The 24,063-nt window shown below is 44.3% G+C and overlaps 1 protein-coding gene across 1 annotated transcript in view; it reads right to left on the minus strand.

The window, feature by feature from the left end:
- The window catches only part of ZNRF3 (zinc and ring finger 3), a 55,195-nt gene that overhangs the window by 19,047 nt on the left and 12,085 nt on the right, over nucleotides 1–24,063 (minus strand). Inside the window, exon 2 of the mRNA XM_077309171.1 lies at nucleotides 5,878–6,003. Coding sequence (XP_077165286.1) covers nucleotides 5,878–6,003 — 126 coding nt within the window. The remainder of the gene's footprint in view (nucleotides 1–5,877; nucleotides 6,004–24,063) is intronic.

The raw sequence follows: 24,063 nt of genomic DNA on the forward strand, positions 1-24,063 counted from the left end.
CACTTAATTTTACTACAAAATCTGGGCAAATTTATTGACTCGCATATAAACTGAGGGTGGGAAATGCAGCAGGTTACTGGTAAATTTACAGGGTGGCCTAAGGGCTTAATCCATGCTCAATCAACACAGGCTTTCCCATCCAGCCTCCTTCCCACCAAATACAGAAAAGTCAAGAAGATGAATAGCTGCTGGTTTATGTACCCCGCTTTTCACTAACCAAAGGAGTCTCAAAGCGGCTTACAATTGTCTTCCCTTCCTCTCTTGATGCCAGACAGCACAAGAAAGCACTGACAGAACTGCTCTGTGAGAACAGCTCTGGCAAGAGAACCAAACAGTGCCCCCCAGGCCAGCAGACCAGAACAGAACAATAGTACCCAAAGTTGGCAACCTACTACAACAAGTACAACAGCTACCAAACTGGGGGCTACAGTGCCCCCCAGAACAAAACACTTAAATAAGAACTGTAACACTGAAAACTGAAAGAAAGAACTGTAAAAATCAACTTTTAAAAGAAACACAACCCCAAGAAGAAAAGGCAAACAATACTGCCCCTCAGATAAAAGAAGAAACACTGAAAAAATAATAAATCCCAAAGCACCCCCAAAACCCACCTCACCCCACTCGGCTTATATGCAAGTATATACGGTACTTCTGTTGTGAAAAATACACAGGTTGCTTATATACCGCCCCTCACTATGAAATCTTGGAGTGGTGTACATAAAACCAGTGAGAAATGGGAAAGGTACATAGAACATTTGGAAAAATATGAACAGTAAAAGATATAAACAGTCATAACAGCACAATATATGGGTAATCATAAACAGTTGAAGAGGTTAACAGACAACAGCTAGGGACGTTCTGGATGCCAAGGTTGCCAGGCAAGGCGACAGATTGTGGGGAGGTCCCCATCACTGGCTTCATTTGAAAGCCTGGTGGAAGAGCTCTGTTTTACAGACCCTACAGATCTGCCATGTTGAGCATGATTACCCTTGTAGGAGAAGACTGAGAAGTAGGAATCAAGCAGTTCAGCCCTCTCTTAATCATGTCACTTTCTTGTCCCCGCAATGGTCCCACCATGTCCCTATTCTTTTTCTTACTTTGATTACAACTAAATAACCTTTTTCTTGTTGTTTTTAGCATTTCTTGCTAACCAATTCCATTACCTAAATGAGTCTTTTTTATTATTCAGGTCTTTTGAAACTGTTTATGGAGACACATCCTAGTTTCCTCCCATTTTTTCTTCTCAAGGGAATTGTCAGCGATTGTGCCTTCAGTATTTCACTTTTGAGAATCTCCCAACCGTCTTGGACTTCCATCTCAAGATTTTTGACCATGGCATTCTACCCAACATAAAGTTAAGTTTGTTAAAATTTGCTCTCATGAAGTCCAGCCTGTATGTGTGACTACGTATAGCTTTTCTCTTCCCCAAGGTCATGGTTCAAAAATCACATGGTCACTGCTACCAAACACACCCACAACTTTTACCTCATCAACCAGTTCTTCCCTATTGGTGAGAATCAAGTCTAAAATAGCAGATTTTAGGCTGCCCCTTCCACCTTCTGGGAAATGAAGTTGTCAGCAAGACAAGTCAATAATTTGACTTTTCCTTTTTTTCCAGTGCTGGTCTTCTGGGTAATTGAAATATCCCATGATTAGGTCCTGCCTCTCTGGTCTAGGAGCATCTCATCCAGGTCCTCCCCTGGCCTGGCGATCTATAGCAGACACCCACCATAATACCACTACTATTTTTTACTCCTTTTTTTCACAGAATCACAGACTCATAGAGTTGGAAGGGGCCATACAGGCCATCTAGTCCAACCCCCTGCTCAACGCAGGATCAGTCCTAAGCATCCTAAAGCATCCAAGAAAAGTGTGTATCCAACCTTTGCTTGAAGACTGCCAGTGAGGGGGAGCTCACCACCTCCTTAGGCAGCCTATTCCATTGCTGAACTACTCTGACTGTGAAATTTTTTTCCTGATATCTAGCCTATATCGTTGTACTTGTAGTTTAAACCCATTACTGCGTGTCCTTTCCTCTGTCCTTACCCTAAGACTCTCAGCTGCACTCTCATGCTCAGGCACACATGCTTCCTCACAAGTAAATATATTCTTAATATATAGTGCTACTCCTCCCCCTTCTTTATTTGTCTGTCCCTTTTAAATGACTTGTACTCCTCAATCCTATTATTAAAATTGTGAGAGTTATCACACCAGGTTTCTGTAATTCATATTAAACCATAGTCCCCTTACTTTATTAGGACTTCTAGTTCTTTCTGCTTGTTTCCTATACTCTGCACATTAGTGTAGAGGCACCATAATCATTCATAAGATTCTTTTAGTTTTTGAACTTCCCTGAAAGTTAATAGTTCTCTGTATATGTGCCATTCCCTTTAAATCTGCAGTGTTCCCATCTACAGTTATCGCCATCGAATTATGCTTTGAATGTATGTCTCGCTCCCCCATTGGACTTGGTTTAACGCTATTGTCACCAGGTTTGCGAGACTCTTAGCAAGGACATTTTTCCCCACCCTCATAAGGTGCAAACCATCTCCAGATAGAACAGCCTCATCACAGTAGCGTGATCCATGGTCCAAAAAGCCAAAACTTTCCTGATGACACCAATGACGTAGTCAGTCATCTATCTGCATTCTTTCTCTTCCTAAGCCTCGGCCATTGACAGGAAAAACTGATGAAAACACAACCTGAGCTCTCTGAGCCCCACTTTTTCCCCAAAGGCCACATAGTCTCACTTCATATGTTCCACAGTGCACTGGGCAGTATAATTTATTCCTACATGAATGAGCAGGAAAGGATACTTCTCCTTAGGATTTACAAGTCTTTCCACCCTTTCCATGACATTGTTGATAATCGTTCCAGGCAGACAGCATACTTTGGCTTCTACTCAACTGGGAATCCCCAATTACCAGCACATGTCTCCTAGTCCTAACACATTGGGGAGCATAAGAGGTAATCCTCTCATCCAGAGGGGCCTGTGAAACATCTGCTGAGCTTCGGGGGAATTGGGGAAATAGCCCTTGTTCCAGTGGTCCAGAGTCATTATCTACAGGCAGATCCTGGAAACAATTTCTGAGTGTGAGAGGGGCAGAAAATCTCCTTATTTTTGACACCTTGGGTAACATTCTTCCATCCACTGTCCTCTTGTATTGGGGTCTCCTATTATTATTATTATTATTATTATTATTATTATTATTATTATTATTATTATTATTATTATTATTATTATTATTTGGTTTATTTCCCGCCACTCCCTAGAGGCTCATGGTGGGTAAGAATAGTCTTAAAATCCCCCATTAAAACCCCCGTTAAAAGACTATAAAAATACCCAACACGGCGGAAAATACCACTCTCCCCTACCCGAACAAGGGCATTGGGGGATGGAGGGTGATGATGACTACTTCAAACCCCCCAGGGGGGCAATGTTCTTCCTCGCCAATCCCAGCCTCAACCATAGACCTGGCAGAAGAGCTCCGTTTTACAGGCCCTGCGGAACGCTGACAGCTCCCGCAGGGCCCGCAGCTCACCTGGGAGCTCATTCCACCAGGTGGGGGCCAGGACAGAGAAAGCCCTGGCCCTGGTTGAGGCTAGGCTTCTCTGGGGCCGGGAACAACCAGTAGGTTTTCTCCCGCAGAGCATAGAGCCCTGCGGGGCACATAGGGTGACAGGTGGTCCCTCAGGTATGTGAGTCCCAACCCGCGTAAAGCCTTAAAGGTTAAAACCAAAACCTTGAACCAGATCTGGACAGCAATTGGCAACCAGTGCAGCTGCCTCAGCACCGGCTGGATGTGGGCCCTCTAAAGTGTGGCAGTGAGGATCCTAGCAGCTGTATTTTGCACTAGCTGAAGTTTCCAGATTAAGGACAAGGGCAGGCCCGCGTAGAGCGAGTTACAGAAATCTAATCTGGAGGCGACTGTTGCATGGATCACTGTGGCCAGGTGGTCAGCGGACAGGTAGCCGGGCCTGGCGAAGGTGGAGGAATGCCTGGCCCACTACTCTCTTGACCTGCGCCTCCCTAGTCAGGGAGGCGTCGATGGTCACCCCCAAATTCCTGGCTTGGGGTGCGATGGTAAGTTGTGCTCCCACCAAGGTGGGTAAACGCACTTCCTGTTCCTGCCCCCTTCTTCCCAGCTATAGGACCTCCGTCTTGGAGAGGTTGAGTTTCAGGCGACTCTGCTCGAACCATTCTGTCACTGCTTCCAAACATCTGGCGAATGGTTCCGGGGGGGAGTTCGGGTGGCCGTCCATTAGGAGATAGAGCTTGATGAGACACCTTTCCCACCTCTCCCAATTGCCCTCCAAAAAGTGCTTCATGAGTTCTTTCTAAGAACTCTTCACCCTCCTGTTTAGAATAAAGAGTGGATAGGCGTTCTTCTAGCTTCTGTACCTTCCCCACCAGGAGCGCTTCTAGTTTGCACTTGGTGCACATGAATTTAAAGTTACTATGAGGTAAAAATACAAACGTGCCACAGACAGTGCAAGTCACAGCCTCAGGTCCATTGCCAGCTACACCACTTCGATCCATTGCAGGAAGAAGCAGACCCCTTTTGCAAACTCTGGAACACTGGCTTAACCTACAAACCAAGAGTCCTTTAGCTTTTGAAATTTGTCAAGCAAGAGACTTTTGTAGCACAAAGGCCCACCCAGCAGAGGGTGGAGCTAGCAGTCTGCCCTAAGCAAAACTGCTACCTAATGCAAATCAGCTAATGCAGTCTGCTGCAGTCCCCCAAAACCCAGGCAAGGAACAGACAAAACACCGACACTCAAACAGCCCCACTCTCCTGCAACCTGTATGCCCTCACACACTGCAAGAAAGAAAGCAATACTCACCAGTAGCTCCAGAGCTGGAATTTTCTCCTTCTCCCTGACCAGCTGCTTCTACTACTGCCTCTGGTGAGCAAGAGCCTTTCATAGCACACAGGCCCAGCCAGCAGAGGATGCCACCTAATGAAAATCAGCTAATGCAGTTGGCTGCAGTCCTCCATCACCCAAGGCAAAGAACAGACAAAACAACAATGCTCAAACAGCTCATACTCTCCTGCAACCTATATACCCTCACACACTGCAAGAAAGAAAGCAACACTCACTAGTAGCTCCCTGAACTTGCACTTTCTCCTTCTCCCTGCCCAGCTGCTTGTTCATCAAGTAGCAGCAGCAGAACTGGCTCCATCCTCCCTGCAGACATGCCCATTCAGATTACCCAGAAGAACACAGGGTGTCCTCTTCTCCTGGCTCTGAACTTGGTCTCTGTAACCAAGACCCAGCAGCAATGCAGCTCCACTCTAGGGAAGCCTTGGCTAGCAGCCCTTGGGGCAGCCGCAGCAAACAAGACACTCTGAGTCTTCAGCCTACAAAGAGTATGCCCACGGAAGAAAGACACACATGGAAGAAAATGAGAGGGCAGCAAGCGAAGCAGCTATCAGATGCAACAAGCCTCATCTAAAGAAACAAAGGGCTGTGAAATTATTTTGGCACACAGGCCTCAAAGGGCAATACAGCACATTCACTTCCGTCAGATGCAGACTACCAGCCAGGACTGTTTCCACACACACACAAACACACATACAAAATCTGCTGGCCTACTAATAATCAGCAAGGAATCAAGTCCCTGCGTGGCATAGACTCCACATGTTCCCAAAACTTAGTCCAGAATACACCTGTGACTACAGAAGGGTACCCAAGAGTGATCCCCAAAGCCAAAATCAGTCACGGAAGGCAGCTCTAGTGTCAACTTGGCTAAATTATTTTGACAGCTGCTCATTCAAATTTACGGATGCAACAGAATACTAGCAGACAGCTTTCCACAGCAGTGCCTTCCCACCTTGTAGGGGAACACCCACAGCTATGGTATGGGCTCCTTACCTTGCCCAGAACCGTGAGGCAGGGCTTGGGCTCCAGCTCCGGCTGCTCTAGTTTCACGACTCCGACCCAGCCATATTCATACAAGTCCTCTTCATCATTGCTGTTGCAGAGCCCCAAAGGATGCATCTGGATGCAACAAAGGAGAAGATGAAGCGACTATGAAACAAAACAAGGAAAACAACTTTACTGTGCCAAAGAACATTTTTTAAATTATTTACTTATTCACACAACGGTCACAAAATGAACACATGGGAACAGCCTATGCTGCAGGTCAGGGAGCTTTTCCAGTACTGAAGTCTTTTTGAAGCTCATGCTGCTTGGCAGGAACCTGTTTCTGCCTTAAAAGCAGATTCAATAAGAATGTTTTCCCTCCTTACAGTCAGGCACTGGAAGACTTCTGTTTCATTGTTATAACCAAGCGTTACAGGTAGGAATGTGGCTCTTCAGTTATTGATCTTCATACAGAAGACAATGCTAGAGAAGAAACATCCCTTCCCTCTTTCTGCTCCTTACATTTCCCCCCAGTGGAGTACTTCCCTCATTAGCATGCCTCCCTCACCCACCCCTGTTCAGGGGTTCAACGAGCTAACAGCTACAACTTGAACTCCACGTCTTCCTCCTCCTCCCAAAAGCACAGGCACATGTCTTTCTATGCAACTGGGACAAGGGAAATGCTGATCACCACTTTGGGGTCAGAAGGCAAATTTCATCTGGGCCAGACTGGCCAGGGTTTCTGTTTTTTTGTTGTTGTTTGTTTTTTTAGGGGAGGAGGGATGGGGACGATTATCTGGACATGCCTCTCATCAGCATTGGAAGAAGATTCCCTGACACCATCTTCACAGTGGAGAGTCAGCCAACTGCCTAAGTTGCAAGATGACAGGTAGCATCCTTGTAAAATGATGGAGATTTAGGCTTCAATCATCGAGCTCAGGGGTCCCCAAGTTACAGGCACCTTCGGAATGCTCTCAAAAGACAGTGGACACAGTCACAAAACAGCTGCCACAGTAGGTAGCGTCAACCACAAAAGGTCAGGGATTGAATCCATTCAAAAACAATAACAGCAACCCTTAGACTGAGCTTCTGCCTGAAATGTTGAATCAGATGTATTTTAAACTACACAGCCAGTCAGAAGCCCTACTGGGCAAAAGCCCCACCTAGTTTCTAAAATCAACTAGCTGGTACCAGGAAAGGTGTAGGCATCATAAAGTGGTTCTCCTGATATAAGTAAAAACATATTTGGCCAACACTGACAGCAACCCCGCCCACGAGTATGGATAGACAGAGTATGTCATGAACTGTGCAGGCACAACTGTTCAGTTTCAAAGGAACCCATGGAGCACAGACCACTCCCCTGCATAAGACCCTGACTTGAAGGATTTCCTCGGTCACACCATTGGTTCCAGAACAACCTGCATGGCCAGACATCCCTCCCCACTGCACCTGCTTGTGAACAGGGAACCTTCCCTACAAGTATTTTCCAAAACAATCATAGAATAATAGAGTTGGAAGGGACCTCATCTAGTCCAACCCTCTGCACTATGCAGGACACAGAATCACAGAATCATAGAGTTGGAAGGGGCCATACAGGCCATCTAGTCGAACCCCCTGCACAACACAGGATCAGCCCAAAGCATCCTAAAGCATCCAAGAAAAATGGGTATCCAACCTTTGCTTGAAGACTGCCAGTGAGGGGGAGCTCACCACCTCCTTAGGCAGCCTATTCCACTGCTGAACTACTCTGACTGTGAAAAATTTTTTCCTGATATCTAGCCTATATCGTTGTACTTGTAGTTTAAACCCATTACTGCACGTGCTTTCCTCTGCAGCCAATGGGAACAGCATCCTGCCCTCTTCCAAATGACAACCTTTCAAATACTTAAAGAGGGCTATCATGTCCCCTCTCAACCTCCTTTTCTCCAGGCTGAACATTCCCAAGTCCCTCAACCTATCTTCATAGGGCTTGGTCCCTTGGCCCCAGATCATCCTTGTCGCTCTCCTCTGTACCCTTTCAATTTTATCTACATCCTTCTTGAAGTGAGGCCTCCAGAACTGCACACAGTACTCCAGGTGTGGTCTGACCAGTGCCATATACAATGGAACTATGACATCTTGTGATTTTGATGTGATGTTGATACAGCCCAAAAGGGCATTTGCTTTTTTTACCGCTGCATCACACTGCCTGCTCATGTTTAGTTTACAGTCCACAAGTACCCCAAGGTCTCGTTCACACACAGTGTTACCTAGAAGCGTATCCCCCATCCAGTAGGTGTGCTTTTCATTTTTCTGACAAAGATGCAGAACTTTGCACTTATCTTTATTAAATTGCATCTTGTTCTCATTTGCCCATTTTTCCATTGTGTTCAGATCTCGTTGAACTCTGTCTCTGTCTTCTGGAGTATTTGCCAGTCCTCCCAATTTGGTGTCATCTGCAAACTTGATGAGTAGTCCCTCCACCCCCTCATCTAGATCATTAATAAATATGTTAAAAAGTACCGGACCGAGCACCGAGCCCTGAGGTACCCTGCTACTCACTTCCCTCCAGTCTGATGAAACAGAGCTTCTCTCCATTTCCTGAACATTTCCCTTTTCTTTCTTAGTTCCTCTTGAAGTTCTCTGTTCATCCAAATAGGCTTCTTAGAGCTCCTGCAGTATTTTTGTCTCTCTGGGATAGTCATGGATTGAGCATACAATAACTCTTGTTTGAGTAGCACCCACCCTTCACATGCTCCCTTCCCTTCCAGCATTCTCGCCCATGGTATGACACTCATCATGTCTCTGAGTTTATTAAAGTTTGCCCTACGAAAATCCAACATACGCGTCTCGCTACAAGCTTTCTTGCCCCCCCCCCATCTCAAGAGGAATTCTATGAGGACATGGTCACTTCCCCCTAGGGTCCCCACCTCCTTCACCTCATTCACCAACTCTTGCCTGTTGGTCAGTATTAAGTCCAGTATGGCTGAACCTCTTGTGGGTTCATCTACCATTTGATAAATGAAATTGTCAGCCAGGCAGGTCAGAAAATTGCATGACTGACATCCCAATTGTTCATCTACTGTAACCTGCCACCCCTTTGCCTTAACAGAATCAGCCTCTCCGTCAGATGGCTATCTAGCCTCCTTTTAAAAATTTCCAAAGATGGAGAACCCACCACCTCCTGAGAAAGCCTGTTCCACTGAGAAACCGCTCTAACTATCAGGAACTTCTTCTGGATGTTTAGATGGAATTTCTTTTGAATTAATTTCATTCCATTCGTTCTGGTCTGTCCTTCTGGGGCAAGAGAGAACAATTCTGCTCCATCCTCCATATGGCACCCTTTTAAAGACTTGAAAATGGTTATCAAATCCCCTCTCAGTCGTCTCCTCTCTAGGCTAAACAGACCAAGGTCCCCCAACCTTTCTTCATATGTCACCATCTTTGTTGCCCTCCTCTAGACACGTTCCAGTTTGTCAACAATGCTTGCAAACAGCTTCTAATCTATCCCCACTGGCCACAAAGTCAGTCACTGGAACCATTCTTGAGGAAGCTTCCCATACAATATCACTTGAAGAAATAGATGGAAGAATGTTGGTGCTTTTTATCCAAGGTTACAATATCTTTACACACTCCCAAGGGTTTAAAATAACTTCAAAGAAGGCCGCACAACTGTAAGTGGGCTACTGTTACACATCAGCCAAATGCCGCATCAACGAAGAGGATATGAAAGTCACACGCTGTAACCACATCTCCTAAAAGAAATAACCCTGGAGATTAAGAGGGTGAAAACTTTTCCTTTGTTTTGCTCATCTGCAATACAAAATAAAAAGCCCTAGCCCACTCCTAAATAGTCACCAGTCTTATAATTTCTAAAATTCCAAACAGACTCCATTAGCTTTCCTGCTGCAGCACACAAGATAAGTTATCAGAAAAGTCTGTAAACTAGGGCTTAAATTCCTAGATACTTTCAAAATGCAACAGATATAACCTGATTTTAAAACTTGCATGTATGTAGCAAGGCCCTCTTTCCATGTGGTGCCACAATTCAGTCAGCCAGGGCATCATGCATCCATGTTAACAGCCTTCCTTGTAGTACTGGCAAGGGAAACCACAGTATGCCTGTGGGACGGCACAGGTGGGAAACACAGGATAAAAGAAGGCATATTATTGTTTTTCTTGTCCCCCACCCTAGCTGTTTTCCCATTTTCCAACTAAAAAAAAAAAAGGAAATGTTGAGGAGCTCTACCTAGACTAACAGAACTTATACTCCTGAAGTATGGAAGGCAAAAAGAATCCCCCGCCCAAAATGCACCAGTAGCTGAATTTAGTTGCCTTATTAAGTCTTGGAGCCATTCAAGAGCCTTGGCAGCCATTTGGAGCTCTGACCTTCTTTGTTACTTTGAATGAATTTCTGAAGAAGGCTGTGGCCGAAAAATAGTTTGAACTGGTGGCTTTTTAGAATTATTAAAATATTTACACTTTTATGGATTTTCTAGCTATTGCTGGTTATTGATATGAAGCAATTGTATTCTGTATTATTTGAAATGAAAAGACACAGGCTAAATTTTTAAGATCCTTAATGCAGGTACCAGCCAACATTTCCAACGTTGCAATCTGGGTGGAAACAGGAATGTATACTGTCCAGACCTGAATATATATATGTATGTCCACGTATTGGTTAGAATTGCTTTTTCCCACAAAGGGTTGCCTCATCTAATGATGTCTGATTTATTGGTTGAACTGTGGATATCCACTCTTGAGAAAAAAACTTTGCTGAAACAGTTACTACTATCTCTTTGTTTCAACCAAGCAAGGGAGACAATAAAACAAAGAATCTTGGATATCTACCACCAACAAGACTTCAATAAAGTAAAAAATCCACTTTTCCCAGTGCCTCCACTTAATAATTTGAGGCCATTACCTTAGTTATCTAATCTAATTATCCAAGATCATAGGAGATTATATACACTTCTATGATATATGTTTCAATCCGCTTTTTGTTTATGCATCTACCAGGATGGGAGCACTGAGACATCAGAACACATAAATTATATGATCAAATCAGGAAATAACTTATTTTATCGTCCCTACAGAATAGGTCCAAGCTATTAAAGACATGTCAGAAGCTATTAAAGACATGTCAGATAAAGACACTGAAATAACTTCCGTTGTTACCAAATTTGCTAAGAGGACAATCAAAACAAGGAAAAGCTGAGTGAATTTGGAGCAACTTAGGTAAAGATAGACTCAATTGCTAGAGATAATGCATGTGAATTTTAAAATGTAATTTTGTTGATTCTTACAGTTGGAATGTTTTAAATTCGATACTTTTAATTACCAATACTTTTATGTACATTGTAATCTGATTACTGGTCTAGCACCATAATAAAGACATTTGTTGTTGATTCAGTTATTGTCATGGTTTATTAGTGCATGGTTCCACAGGAATTGCTGTTCTGTTTGTATTTTTTATTATCTATCTACTGTGGCTCTGCTTATACTGTGTTATCCCAGGGGCATCAGGCTGCCTGCCTGCTTATGGAAATACAACGCTGAGCAAGAGGGATTCTTGGTTTGATCTGGAAGATGCTTCTTCCTCTGCAGTGACACCACTAGTCTCACAGGCATGCTGGACGAACTATTGAGCTCTGCCCAGAAGCTACAAATTCTCTAGGAGTTTGTTCCACAAGATTTGGTAAGTGACTTAATGAGATGAGATTCAAATCACACTGAGTAAGTCCACTCAGAACCATATTGCTTCAAGCAGGAGCAAATGGAAAACCCTAACTCACATTAGAAACATGGCCTCAGTTCAAGTCCGATAATTCCTGGAAAGGAATGTCCTACTGTAGGGACCAAGGCCTCCTAAATACAGGACAATTCAGATGGGCTATTCTCAGTAGTGATGACAGGTGGGAATTGCACATGCTGTAAGTCTGCCTCCAAAACATACAAGGGCTGTAACTCTGTGAAACAAAACAAAGCCTCCTGTGAATGGGGAGTGGGGAGTGGAGTTGAGCCTGACACTGCCAATCCCTGCAGAGACCCTGCTGGAGCCTCTCTCGGCACTCACCTCCTGTGAAAAAGGGAGGCGGACTACCCCTGCTTTTTGCTTCTGTCCTTCTCAGCAGGCCAGACTAAGGCTTGCCAAGAGGGGAGGTCACACTCTCCCCATCTGATACTGCCACAGCGTGCACAGAGCTGAGAGAGCATCAAGTTGCTCCAAACAAAACCAGCTCTTCCTCTAACCTGGGAGGCCAAGTGAGCAGGCCCCAGATACTGCTGGTGCTGCACAAGGCTGGGGCTGCTGATGGCCACTAGCTGCTTGGCCACAAGTACCACAGGACATCCAGAACTGCTGCATGCTGCGGGATCGTAGTCACTTCCCCTCATGGGCCTTTCCATATCTGGAATAGAATGGAAAACGAGACAAGTGCCTGGCTACTGCTAGCGGGTTAGTGCCCTGCTCTACATTTCTCTCTACATATTTGCGCTGGGGAATCCCAGCAGGTTCATTTCCTGTTGGAAAGCCCAGCATCCCAGTTGAAGAGTAGGCCAATATACTGGAAGACCTAATAACTGTTACGGGAGGCAACTAGAAGACTTTCTGTCTCCAGAAGGCAGTAGTGTCTTCAGTACATCTGCTCTTCTTGGCTCCCATGTTCTCAACAAAAAGAGAAAGAAAAAAGGACCATTCACAGTTGTACAAGAACCTTCTGTAATCATCCAGTATTCACCTTGCTAGCCTTTCATATTCATAAAGGGTTCCATGAAGGATCAAGGTGAGGCGTATGAGTTTCCTCTTTGTCAGTTTGTTTGTTTATAGTTTGATTTATATACCCCCACTCAGGGCAATTGCCATCTCATGAAGGTTTACAATATAAAACCAATAAAATGACAATAAACCCCCCCAATAAAAATAAGCAATAAATGGCGGCACAGACTTTACTAAATCTCTCAGTCCCAGCTCTACTATTCCAGCCTTGGGATCTATACAGTATCCCTAAATGGTGTAAACCAGGGGGCCAATCTCAACACATAACTAGGGCAGGACCCACAGTTGATAATTCCAGTTACCCCTCCAGCATGTATTATCCTCCATTTTGTTAGCCGAGCTCCAGCCTTATCCAGTCTTAGATAAGGGGTGAAAGTGAATCAGAGGCCAGTTCTCAAAACCTCCTTTCATTCCCCGAGGACTCTTCAGCCTCCCAATTTACAACACACAGAATACAGCATTCCACTGCAACTAAGTCAGCATACCACTTCTCCCCCACATACAGCAAGCTGGGTGTCCTTGGGCTCGCCACAGCCCTGATAGTGTTGTTCTGAACAAGCAGTAAAATCAGGGCTCTCTCAGCCTCACCTACCTCACAAGGTGCCTGTTGTGGAGAGAGGAAAGGGAAGGTGATTGTAATATGCTTTGAGACTCCATTGGGTAGAGAAAAGTGGCATATAAGAACAAACTTCTTATTGTTCTTCTGTAGCATTTGGCAGGGTATGACAGTACGTTACAGAGCAGGAAGATGATTCCCCACCTGGGACTACAACACCACTCTGGGAGATCCAACTAAGTTGTCCTCCGCCTCAGAGGGAGAATGACCATTTGTTATTTATCAAGAAGTGTCCTCCCCTGATGACAGGAGGACATCTTGCTGCTCCCAGATTTCATTCTGGATCTAACTTACTGTTAATATGAGCTAAGTCTGTTTTATACTACAATTTCAAATATCTACTAGGAGTCTTTGAACCTACATTTTATTCTTCCTTCTTCCTGTCTTTCATACTATTCTTTGTATCAAGCTGTTTGATGTATCTTATTAGCCAAGTTCATAGAATCATAGACGTGGAAGGGGCCATACAGGCCCTCTAGTCCAACCCCCTGCTCAACGCAGGATCAGCCCAGAGCATCCTAAAGCATCCAAGAAAGGTATGTATCCAACCTTTGCTTGAAGACTGCCAGTGAGGGGGAGCTCACCACCTCCTTAGGCAGCCTATTCCACTGCTGAACTACTCTGACTGGGGAAATTTTTTTCCTGATATCTAGCCTATATCGTTTTACTTGTCCTTTCCTCTGCAGCCAATGGGAACAGCATCCTTCCCTCCTCCAAATGACAACCTTTCAAATACTTAAAGAGGGCTAATGTCCCCTCTCAACCTCCTTTTCTCCAGGCTGAACATTCCCAAGTCCCTCAACCTATCTTCATAGGGCTTGGTCCCTTGGCCCCAGGTCATCCTTGTCGCTCTCCTCTGTACCCTTTCAATTTTATCTACATCCTTCTTGAAGTGAGTCCTCCAAGAACTTCACACAGTTCTCCAGGTGTGGTCTGGCCATATACAATGGGACTATGACATCTTGTGATTTTGACGTGATGCCCCTGCTGATACAGCCCAAAATGGCATTCGCCTTTTTTACCGCCGCATCACACTGCCTGCTCATGTTTAGTTTACAATTCACAAGTACCCCAAGGTCTCGTTCACACACAGTGTTAGTTAGTTCATTACCATTTGTCTTAGTCAAGATTATTGCTTTCAGAGTCCCAAAATTGAAAGCAGAATGACTCCCACTTGAGGATAGGAAATGGAAGAAATTTTGTTCCTGCCTCCCTAAGTGAATGGTGGGAATAGCCCAACTAAAATGGCGTCCTGTCCTCAGAGGAGAAGGACCCTTCTTGGTAAGTAACCAATGATCATTCTCTCTTAAGTTCTAAATTTCAAGAAGTTAAATGAATATGAGACTGTTTTGAGGTAGAACAGCTCCCTGGAATAAGGAGATGTGAAGAGCTAAGTGTGAGGAGGCAACAGCAAGCACTGCAAATAAGGGTTAAACTTGTTGAGCAGAATGTTCAAGACATCTTGAGATCTTTGTGAATGTATCCTTATGGATGTTTAAGCAAATACAATAATATATAGGCTAAAAAATGTTATTGTTTTACTTAAAATAAAACAATTTAATGGTAATTGTTATTATAATTTTTCTCCTTCCAGTAAAGCATAGCCGAAAAGTTATCCAAATATGAATAATTAACCTATTAAACCGGGGAACTTGAGTTGAAAAATTCTGTGGTGCAAATTTTAATAAATAATTTAAATATTTCAATAATGTTAGCAAAAGAAGGCAAATGTACAAGCCTGGGCCATGTAAACCAGCAAGATTGTTCCACACTTCATATCCCACATTTAGCCCATCTAACGTGATGGATTTGTGGCATAACAGCCTCAAAAACTATAGGCAGGTTATATTTACATATGTAGGACAAAGCTTTTTCCGCAGGAACATATAACATAGGGAAAAAATTCTGTTTGAGAAAATTCAGTTGGAATGAGCTCCCTGAGGAGAGCCCTGCCCGAACTTCCACAGTTCCGCAGGGCCTGCAAAAGGGAGCTCTTCCACCAGGCATTCGCTTGAGGCCGACCAACTTAGAACACCTGCTGAGCCTCCATGACTGAAAGAACCAACACTCCAATGTTACTGTTAATTATTATTTATATATTATAAATGTGGTTTTGTAATCTTTTGATGCCTTATTTGAAAGTTGTTGATGTTACAGTCTATATATCGTTACATGTAAGTTATATAATGTTCAATGTAAACTGCCCAGAGCTGCAAAGAAATGGGTGGTATAGAAATCTAAATAAATAGATAAATAGATAAATACTTTCTGGACCACATCAATGTGTGGATTCCTGTTCTAACAGGATATTGTCCCTAAGAAGATTTATCAGCTTCATTAGTTACTTTCCCAGCTTTACAAATCAGATACCAAATACTGCTCCATTCCTACTTGTGTCTGACAAAGAACTTGGATTCTTGAATGCTTATAATTCACAAATCTCTTGGGTCTCTAAGGTATTCCTGGACTCAAATCTAATTAATTGCTTCGCACAGCAACAGATTCACACAAGATGCTTTTAGCCAAATGGATACCAAGGATACCTGCCCCTTTCCTCACTAACAGTGATGTGGGGTAGAAAATGTTCCAACTCAAAATTTTCCCAAAACCTACACCACTGATCACTAACGGCTCCATTTCTAAGATAGGTGTTCATCTTGTACCAGATAAAATCAGCAGCACCTTTAAGACCAACAAAGATTTATTCAAGGCGTGAGCTTTCAAGTGCAAGCACACTTCGTCAGACTGTGATCTTCTTACATGACATATATAGCAGGGAATATATAGCAAAAAATCAATTCTGTTACATCAATAGACTGTGTCACAACCAAATACAGCCAATGATAATCCTTTGTCAAAACAGCCAATCAGTCCCCTTGAAATTCAGTGTACTTTACAAAGAGAAACCAAAATGCTGCTATTAGAGATCAAAGGCTATCACCTCCCCATATGTTGCTTGCTCCATACAACTGTGAGACATTCCTCCCAGGGAATTACCACAGGAAATTGTACCAGATAAGGCTGTACTCCCCTGAAAGAGCACTGTTTGGGAATGCTCTTGGATACCTCATTTATAAAATTTATACACCACCTTTCTGCCAATTATACTGGCTTCCAGCGACAAGGATTTCCTTGTTCCTGTGTGGTTCCAGCACCACTGCAGACAGCTAGACAGATGCTTAGCTCAGCCAACACATCATAATTCTCATCCTGAAAGAAGACTAAGAATCCTGCAGAGTTATACAAGCTGGAAAGGCATACTTCATTTGGTCTACAATTCTCTCACCAAGAGTGGGCAATAAATCATGCAGCCTGGCCACAGAGGTAAGATTTTGCTGGGACGGTAAGCAACAGTAGTGAATCTTCTCAATGAAGCAGAAAGATGGCTACATGGGAAAGTGTAAAGCAAAATAAGGTCCCCAATATGATGCCTGTGGACACTACGGAGCCTGCTAACAGCTTTCCTGGTGCCTACCCAGTGTTTTTAGAAAGTGGGGCTTTGTCCAGCAGGGCTTCTGATTGACATTGCAGATTTATAAAAACATTGTTTTTGCAGAAGCTGCTACTACAGCACAGGGATTTTCACTGTGTAACCAAAAATAAGCTGTAGCAGCCATTTTGTGGTTGGTTCTGCTTCCCGTGGCTACTGTTTTGTGACTCTGTCTACCATGTTCTGTCAGAATTCCAAAAATGCCTGCACAACAAAGGTTGGGGACCCCTGTCTAGGGCACTTAACCTGCATTAGTGGCCGATCCCAAGTCACCAAGTCTTATGGAGCCTAATCTCAGCTGCATTTGGCATGCCTTCCAAGACCATCTGACAGCTAACCCCATGAAGAACTTGATCCAGGCACCTCAGGCATGCTAAGCTTTCACTGCAGTCTTTCCTACCCTGGTATCTAGGACTGGTTCAGACACCAGAGCCAAGGAAGGATTCTACATGCCCATGATTTATCTTTTTCCAGTATGCCCCAAATGAGTATGTAGTTAGAGGAATGGTCTATACTGCTTGACTCCCCCCCCCTTTTTTTTTTGTGCTGCTGCTGGTCAAAAGTTGATGTTCTTGAAAAGCTGCATTTTGCCTTATTCCAAGTTTCATCTTGGGTGGGACTGTAACACCCTCCCTCCAGTTTTTCAGATGAGTGTGCTTTTCTCTAATGTGCAATTATGGGGAAGATAGGAATGTCTTCTGCAAATGTTCTGTTATATGCTCACTTGTTGATGTCCTTTTGTCTAACAAAATGATATTCCCCAGGGCATCCTTCTCCCTTGGAAACTGAACCCTTCTGAATTTGAACTTTAAATCTCACGGAGAAAAGAACGGTTTCAGCCCTTGGTGGGGAAGCAGGGAAGAATCTGGATATTTCTTTTTCAGAGAGAACTGAGCAAAAATCCTTAATTTCACAATTTCTCTATCTCAAATGTTCCTGGGCATCATACATGTTTTATTTAGTGGCACACCATAACAACAACTATCATACACATTTGTCTCTTGGATGTGTATGTGTCTAATTACAAAAACAGTGTGACTTGAGTTGAATATTTCAATTGGTTATTTTTCTCAGCAGTTTAAACAATTTGAAGCCATATCCCCTGATCTTGTTCCATATTAAACACAAGAGAATATGATCCAAGTTCCCCTGACTTGACATTTCAAGCATTCATACCTAGCCCAGTTATAGGAACAATCTTTACCCAACCAAGAGCTCGGCAGCTAAACAACCCACACAGGTACTCACTCCCCCCCCCACACACACACTAGAGCCACTTCACCTCCTGAGTAAACAAGGGGTGCCTTTGTCGCAGATTCTCTCTGTCTCTCTCTTTCAAAGCTGCTTAGAAACCTGTCTCCCAAGCTCCCATTGCATCAGCAAGAGTCTTCTGGTTTTCTGTATCAATTCTGCTCTCCTGAAGCTTTGAAGAGCCTGTGTGCAAGGCTGGGGCTATAAGCTTTGATCTTTCTATTTCACTGCCAGAGGGCAAGAGCTGATAATATCTGCTTTGCCTGCACAGTTCAGGCACAAAGCAGCACCCATTCCTGCCCAGTGACAACTTTGCTAAAAACTGAAGCAGCACCCAGAGCCCTTGGGCCACAGACTCACACATGTACTTGCATTCAGAGCCATGGCTACACACTGGATGACCACATGAACACAACTGGCATAACACCGGAAGCACATGCCCCTTGCATCTCCCTCTGAAAACACATGAAGCCTATTTCCCCAAGAAGGAAGGACATGAGAATAGATTCTGCTTAAACAGGGTGACGGCAACCAATAACAGCCAAGAGGTATTAGTCCTCATGGGCACTCAGAAATGCCAGATGGCCACCAGAAACTTATGCACACAGTTTCCCTATACTGTTCAGACACACAGACCGCTGGCCTTTCCCTCAAGTTCATCCAACAGAGCTCTCCAACATAGGCACGGCTCTTTTCACAAGACCAGCACCTCTGCCTTTCCACTTCCAAACCAACCAGGTGTAAAAGCTTAATATAATTCCAGTCTCTCTCTCTCTCTCTCTCTCTTGGGGGGGGGGAGACTTGTTGAACAATCCTTCACAGAGGATAGGAAGCCACATCATGATGCTTGAACATTGTATCCAAATTAAGAACATTTCCAGCCAATCAAAATAATATACCATACCATCTACAGTAGCAGAAGTCACAAATCATGCAATGGAGAACAAACAGATAATTGGACTGCTGGGGGCAGTTTAGAGTAAATTTAACACTTGGAGGGGGGGGGCAATAAAAGCAACAACTGTTTTAAAATAACACTAAGAGGATCAACAGCCAACCAGGAAACCAGCATGAGAGAAACCAAAAATGAATGAAGCCAAAGTATACTCAAAATCCACATGAAATCCATAGGGCTGAGCAGCTAGCCACCCAACACACAACTAAGCCTGCCTGACAGTCAGTAAAGCAGGTGGTCACATGTCCTGGGCAGGGAAAAGTACTAGCATATTTTTTTTCCTGCTCTTCCTTCAAGGGGGATTAAGGCAATTTTTTCTTCCTTATTCCATTTTATGCTCACAACAACCCAGCAAGGTAGGCCATGCTGGGGAGAGAATGACTGGCCCAGGCTCACACAGTGAGTTTCATGGTGAGTGAGGATTTGAACCTAGGCTTCCCAGGCTGTAATACTGCACTCTAAATACTACATCACATTCACTCTCATCCAAGTAAAAGGCTAAGCAACAAATACAATAAAAAAATCTAAAGTCATTTTGACCTGACTCATAGGATAAGAGTATAAAATTGATAAGGGTATAAGGAATCAACCACTGAAGAAAAATTGTGAAAACGGAGTATATCTAGAAACCGTTTTGGTTGGTCCTTAAAAAATTATTGATATATAACATTAATTGTACCAATTGCCCTGGAAAGGTTCTGTTTTTCTCTGTATATGTTTTGAACCTTTCTTCCTTTTTTGTATTATAATTCCATCAATTGGGCAGCAGGGCTTGAAATGGAGACCTCAAGGAGGATTGCAGGATAGTGTAGGAGGAAACAACCCTTCAGATGCCTAAATTGGCAAGTGCTTCAAAGAGAAGAACTGCCATTCTGAATTTGCCAGAAGCAGTTCAGCTTCCACACAGCAGCAGCAGCAGCCCACCTGTGTGTCACATAGGCCTGGTCTGCTGACCTCATCTGGTGTATTCACCTATGCATCGACATTTATTTGAGATACTGGCCAATCTGTTTTATGAGTGGCCAACACAATGAGTAGTCAATGTCCAAGCAAACTGAACATTTAAACTAAGCATCTGTTGGTAAAAGCTGATTCTTTAAGGCAGTGGTCCCCAACCTTTTTATCACCGGGGACCACTCAACACCGGGGACCACTCACCGAGGACCACTCAACGCCTTTTACTGAGGCCCAGTGGGGGGGGGGTAGTTTACTCCTCTACTCTCAACCACTGCCCTAGCGCTCTCTGATCGCTGTGGTAATGTTTAAATATCCCTTCAAAATAAGATACAGACACTGCACAACAATGAAGTGTGTTGTAAAGGGCTGGGGAGGATGAAGTAAAGGGCCTGAGGGGGGGGGGAGAAGACGTCCTTCGGGGCCCACCTCCAGTTAGTCGAAGGACCACATGTGGTCCGCAGCCCACAGGTTGGGGATCGCTACTTTAAGGCATGCTGATCTTGTGTCAACAGTGAGCAAAGGCAGGACTGTCTCCTGGACAAAGAGTGAGACCCAGTCTACAGGCTCCTGAATATAATCCAGACTTACGACCAAACCCCTCTGTTTAACTTGCTGGAAATTGTAATGAGGCTGGCAGTCCTACACAGAATTTCACAGTAGCTGATCTACTGCTCGGTCCAAAATTAGGGTGTCCAACAGGTCATGTTTATCAATTTGTCCTGTGTCCAGCTGACTCCGGAACTTTGCAGCAGGGGTTGAGAGAGATTTCTTCTTCAGGGAAAAGAGGGAAGCTGCTCCAGGAATCTCAGTGTCTAGCTACTGCCCCTAGTGAGGATAGAGTCAAGATCTCAAGAATGGCAGCAAGCACCCCAGAACTGCCATCCAAACCGCCCTGGTTCCAATGCAGCAAGGAATGTGCTTCATAAGGATTATGTTAGTGAACATGCCAATTATCAGTAAAGTTAAGGTGTATACCTTCAGTTAGGCCAATGGACTTTGCCATACCAGCTCTTTGTTGATCTCTGTTGCTGAACTGTGATATAGTTTAGCTCAAATGGTGGCTGGCACATGTAGTAGGTCAACTGCTTCATCTTTAGAACTGAAGCGCCTTAGAGAGTAAAAGGTCTTTCACCTTGCAATAACTAAATGAGAGAATACTTGGCAAATGAGTGCACCACTGATGATTTGCCTCACTTCTCCTGCCCCAAATGCATCAATTGCAGCTGGAACTTGGGAGACAGCCATAACAAGTTTCAGCAACAGGAGCCCCCAATTATGGAAATGGGCAGTGCATTCACTGCCCACAGTCAGGCCCCCCCAGCATCCTTTGCAGACTGTTCCACCCTGGTGTTCGAAGCACTCTCTGTGAAGCAGCAGCAGCAGTGGGAAGAGCACCCACCCAATAACTGCCAGCATTTTCATCTTGAACTGAGACCAAGTCGTATGAGGAAAGGTTGAGGGAGTTTGATCTGTTAAGTCTAGAAAAAAGATGACTAAGGTGATATGATAACCATCTTCAAATACTTACATATAGAAGATTGTTCAGAGTTGTTTTCTGTTGCCCCAGAGGGGCAGTCCAGAACCAATGGGTTGAAATTAATGCAAAAGTATTTTTGGCTAACATCTGGAAGAAGTTCCTGAAAATTAGAGCGGTTCCTCTGTGGAATAGGCTTCCTTGGGAGGTGGTGGGTCCTCTGGAAGTTTTTAAGCAGAGGCTAGATAGGCATCTGTCAGAAATGCTGATTTTATGAACTTAGATTGTGAGTGGGTGGGCAGGAAGGGATGTCTCAGCGTTTGTCTCTTGTGGGCCCTTCCTTGCATACCCTGGTAATCGCTGATCACCACTGTTGGATAGTGGGTAAATTTCTTCCAGGCCAGGCTGGATTTTGGAGATTTTTTGTTTTTGGTGGGGGGGATCACTTGGGCATGAAACTGGCATCACTGTGGGTGGGCAGGTAGTTGTGAGTTGGATTAGATGACCCTGGAGGTCCCTTCCAACTCCGTGATTCTGTGTGTGGTGCAGTGGATAAGCATGTCGAACTAGTCTATTTGGGAGACTTGGGTTCCAATTACCACTCGTGCCACAGCTCAGTGGGTGGCCTTCAGCCAGTCACTCTCTCAGCCTAGCCTACTGCAAAGGGCTGTTGTGAGAATAAAACGGAGGAGAGGAAAATGCCGTAAGCCACATTGATTTCCACTGGAGAGAAGAGCGTAGTACAAATGAACTGAATAAAAAGATGGCAGGGATTTCGTGTCAGAGTTACATTGCAGATTTCCCTACTGACTTGTCAGACTTTTTGAAACCCTGGTTAGAATGAAAAAAATGAACATTTCAGCAACAAACTGATTGCATTCTCCACAATTTTCTTCTAATCTTCATTTAAGTCAGTGAGTGATAGTGGTTAGACTAGGATCTGAAAGACCCACATTCCTGGCACCAGGCTCAGTGGTAGATCCCGAACTCAATCACCAGCATCTCCCCTTGAAAGGATTGGGTAGTAGGTGATGTGAAAGACCTCCACCTGAGACCTTGGCAAGCTGCTGCCAGTCAATCTAGACAGTACTGCCCAAACCACAGAAATCCCTGGAAACTCCTTGTTAAAAACAGACTTTTACCATAGTTGTCAGTGATTCCTTGAATTGTCCTGGGTAGATCTAGGAATTGCTGGAAACTTTATGGTAAGAAAATTCTGTAAGTCAATGAGGAATTATTTTTCTTTTTAATTCTAAGGACCTGGTGGTGTAGTATCCTCCCTCCCACTAGGGGCTTGATAGCCCTACCAGAGTCCCATGGAAACATTAGGTGACCTTGGCACAGTCATGCTTTCAGCCTAGCCTACCTCCCAGGGTTGTTGTGAGGATGAAATAAAGGATGGGAGGACAATGTTGTTGGCCACTTAAAGTCCTTACTGAGGAGAAAAGAGGGGTATAAATACCTAAACAAATAATCAATAGGTAAGCGTCTCACTTAAAAGGTCATGCTACTCTTTTAAAGCTTTTCTCAGCTGCCAAATATTTTTACAAGCTGCCCTTAAACAATACTGTGCCCACTTTCAATTCCTCCACATCTATTTGGAGCACCCAGTGCCTGCCCTAAAAGAGACTGTGGTGCCGACTCACAAGAGCTCCCGGCAGCAGGCCAGGCAGACACATAAGCAGCTGCTGCAGCCAACAACACTCTTCCACTTTAATGCTGAGAGCTTCAGCAGCAGTCCATGAAGAAGAAAATTTGGAAGAAAGCATCACTGGTCTCCTCACATTGTCTCATCTCATTTCATAGATGGGTTATTACTACATAACTGTTTTTGTGATCCATCTTGAGTATTCTTGAAAGAGGCAGATTGAGCCGGTTTCCAAGAGCAGTGGGCATACAAATAGAATGAATGAATGAATGAATTAATGAATGAATGAATGAATAAATAAATCCCTAAACCAGATTTTCCTTCCCTCCCACCCAACCCCCTCAGCTTCCATCTCTTGGAGTACACAGGGGCCATAAAGCAACCTATTCTGGCTTCTGCATTGCTCTGAAGGGAGGGATGGTGACATCGCTACTGCCTTCAGACACACCACATCACCAGGGACACCACATTAGCCAAACATCTAGCAAGACAGAAATGCAGCCAGCAGCAGCAGGCCATTCCAGCCCATCTCAATTTCCACACCAGGTTTTCCTCTCAGCCACCACTCGCTTCACTTCAAAAGAAAAGTATTTTTGTACAGCCCAGCAAGGAGCATAAACTGGCCAGCTGCTTGCAAAGCAAAAGGAATTAACCCTTGCACACACAGAACTCTCTGCCCACAGTCTGGTTGCCTTGGGCAGTTGGGAGGAGCCTTCTTTGATGTGAATAACCAGCCTACAAAGAAGAGCTGCCAGAAACTTCCAAGCACACAGGCCGCTCAGTGCCATGGTTCAGACACCTGCCCAGCTCCATGGCGAAGGAGAGGCTGGCTTTGAATCATCCAGTAGCACCAACACACATCCATCTATAAATATCCTCTCCAAATGGAGGTTCAAAAGGATCTCTGCTATTCATCTCTTCAGTGGAAACTGCAGCTTACAAAATGCCGCTTACATCCATCCCAGGCCTTGGCAGCCCTCATGTAGACAGAGATCCAACTCAGTGGCCAGGAAAGCCCGCAATGACCCTTCCACAGCAGCAGTGCAG

Source organism: Paroedura picta, chromosome 13 (assembly GCF_049243985.1).
Source record: "Paroedura picta isolate Pp20150507F chromosome 13, Ppicta_v3.0, whole genome shotgun sequence".
Classification (NCBI taxonomy): domain Eukaryota; kingdom Metazoa; phylum Chordata; class Lepidosauria; order Squamata; family Gekkonidae; genus Paroedura; species Paroedura picta.